Source organism: Apis dorsata, unplaced genomic scaffold, assembly GCF_000469605.1.
Source record: "Apis dorsata unplaced genomic scaffold, Apis dorsata 1.3 scaffold_169, whole genome shotgun sequence".
Lineage (NCBI taxonomy): Eukaryota > Metazoa > Arthropoda > Insecta > Hymenoptera > Apidae > Apis > Apis dorsata.
In genome coordinates this window covers 1,057,399-1,059,732 of record NW_006263457.1, presented here as the reverse complement: position 1 = coordinate 1,059,732, position 2,334 = coordinate 1,057,399, and the positions used below count along the sequence as shown (strand labels likewise).

The 2,334-nt window shown below is 45.8% G+C and overlaps 1 protein-coding gene across 1 annotated transcript in view; it reads right to left on the bottom strand.

Annotated features, from left to right (window-relative positions):
- Positions 1–2,070, bottom strand: part of LOC102679366 (serine-rich adhesin for platelets) — an 8,769-nt gene extending 6,699 nt beyond the window's left edge. Inside the window, exon 1 of the mRNA XM_031509711.1 lies at positions 2,019–2,070. Within this exon, the coding sequence (XP_031365571.1) occupies positions 2,019–2,055 (37 nt within the window). The 5' untranslated portion in view covers positions 2,056–2,070. The remainder of the gene's footprint in view (positions 1–2,018) is intronic.
- Positions 2,071–2,334: the final 264 nt, after the last annotated feature.

Here is a 2,334-nt window from a genome sequence, read left to right as displayed (position 1 = left end):
GGGAGGTTTCTGTCTGCCTTCGGTTACCATGCGCACCTTGTATCCCTTATATACCCCAGAAAACTCTGCAACTTAACCAGGTGTAAAAGGGTTCTTGGTCTTCCGTTCCTCCTTTCGTAATATCTTTTTTTCTTTTTTTTTTCCTTCTCTCTTTCTCTCTCCCTGTCTCTCCCCCTCTCTTTTTTTTTCTTTACCTTCGAGCCACACGATCTTGCGTCCCCACCTTCCGCACCACTCTGTCCTCACGCAAAGCCCGAACCTCCGAACACGAGGCTCGACCTCGACAATCTCTTATCACGACAAAGCCTTTAAGTCGTCTCGCAACTCCAGCTGCCTCCATTCTGCCCTCGAACCCGTCTATCGTCCCTGAGATCAGTCGCGGAGCGATTGGCATCCTCCATCGAGGACAACCGTAGTGCGTAGGCTCTCGAGTTGCACGGCATTCAACAATGTCTGATTGTGCGCACGGGGGCTATACGCGAACGGCTTCCTTCGGGGAAAACGATTCCAATTTTATCGACGAACCAGCCTGCAAGAGTTCTCCGAGGGTCGACTTCTTAACGTCTATTGGACGAGAACGCGTTACGAGAAGTCACGTAGGCCGATAGCGAAAAATCCAATATCGTTGGACGAATCTGGTGTTCGGATAAAAACTTTTCCAAGAATGATTTTAAAAAGTACGAAAGAACGGAGAATTGGAGAACTCGAATTCGATTTACGTTTCGTTTCCTCGAGTATGAAATACCGAGAGAGAATTGACGACGATCGAAGTGAAGACGAGCGAGATTAAACATGGAACGTTCTAACGGAAGACATCTCTGTGCTCGTGCGATTCGAAACAAAGAGATAGCACGGGTCGAGGAGCGAAAGCTGCTGTGCGAGACACGAGAGAAGAGCGATTCAGAGAAACAACCTTGTCGATGAAAGATCCAAAGCAAACAGCGCGAGAACGATACGAGCAGGAATAATACTCGATTCGGGCTTGAAGCGAGAACTAGTAGTTGGACGTTCGCGAACAGACTGACTGAATGTTCCCAGAAGAAGAGAGAGATACGAGACCGGGCCTCCTCTCTCGTTTGATGATGATGATGATAATACTCGATGCGAGAAAGCGAGGGAAATATGCCTCTAAATGTGGAGAGTATAACTCGTAGAGAAGGAGGAAGCGAAGCGGAGGCGCGTGCGTCGCGTTCGACAGCTCGGAGCAGAGTGAGCGTAGCTGCCTCGACGCCGCGTCGATGACGATTCCGTTCGGCGCCGCTACTCGGTCACCTTCGGCTCGCCTCGGTTCTCTCCTCTGCACTAGTGAAGGGTACACGCGTACTTTATACGTAGGAGTATGCGTGTTTGTGAATGTGTAATACAGTGTATAGTGCTACGAAACGCGGTGGTTCTCAACGGCCGATCGAACGGAATTCAACTCCCCACGATCAATCTTCGCCTCTATTTTCGGCCTTTTTCCCAAAACTCTCGTTCCTGCGGATGGCTCCAACACGAATATTTATCCGAAACGTTCAGAGAAAACCTACCTATCGAAGATAATATGGTGGGGGCGAGTGAATGGTGTTTCCAACGGTCAATTTTTTTTCCAACGGTCAATCATTGATTACATCGATGAAATTCCGCGGCCTTTATAGAGTAATTCTATTTTCTGCGCACTCTTATACGTGGCCGATCGAGACACACTGCGTAGGTTACGCCTACGCGTATATACACGCGTGTAAAATTAACGATTGATATTATTAACTTTTCTAGATTAAATACATAATGTTTTAGACTTCTGTTCGCTCTTTTTTAAAACACAACTGAAAAAGAGATGTTAAGCATAATTCATTATAAAAAGTAGAATTATCAAGTAGCTTTCGAATACCGTTGAAGCATGTAATTGAATTTTTTCGATGTAGAGCAGAGTATTCATTATGAAGTCGGCAAAACAGCTGGGGAAAAAAATAAGAAGCGTCGTAGATATGTAACGATTTAACATCCAGTTTTTAAATTATTTAAATTAACCTCCTTACACTTGCTCACAGACAGTCGACGATTATCGAGCATCATCGGTGAAAAGCTTGGTCACAACATTGTATACAGCGACACTCTCTGTTTATCCACAGGGAATTGTAGGCCTTCGTATACCTCTCTCAAGCTCCGATTCAAGAGTCCTTACTTATAAACAGGAAATAGGAAGATTCCCGCGTGTAACTGCGGAGAATCACCGCGTATTATCGATTCGAACGATTGACCAGCCTCTGTGAAACATCCAAGGTAATGCCCGTGTTTGTCCAACAGACGCGATATAATGTCTCGACTGCAACAACCGATCTCATTTGAAAAAGA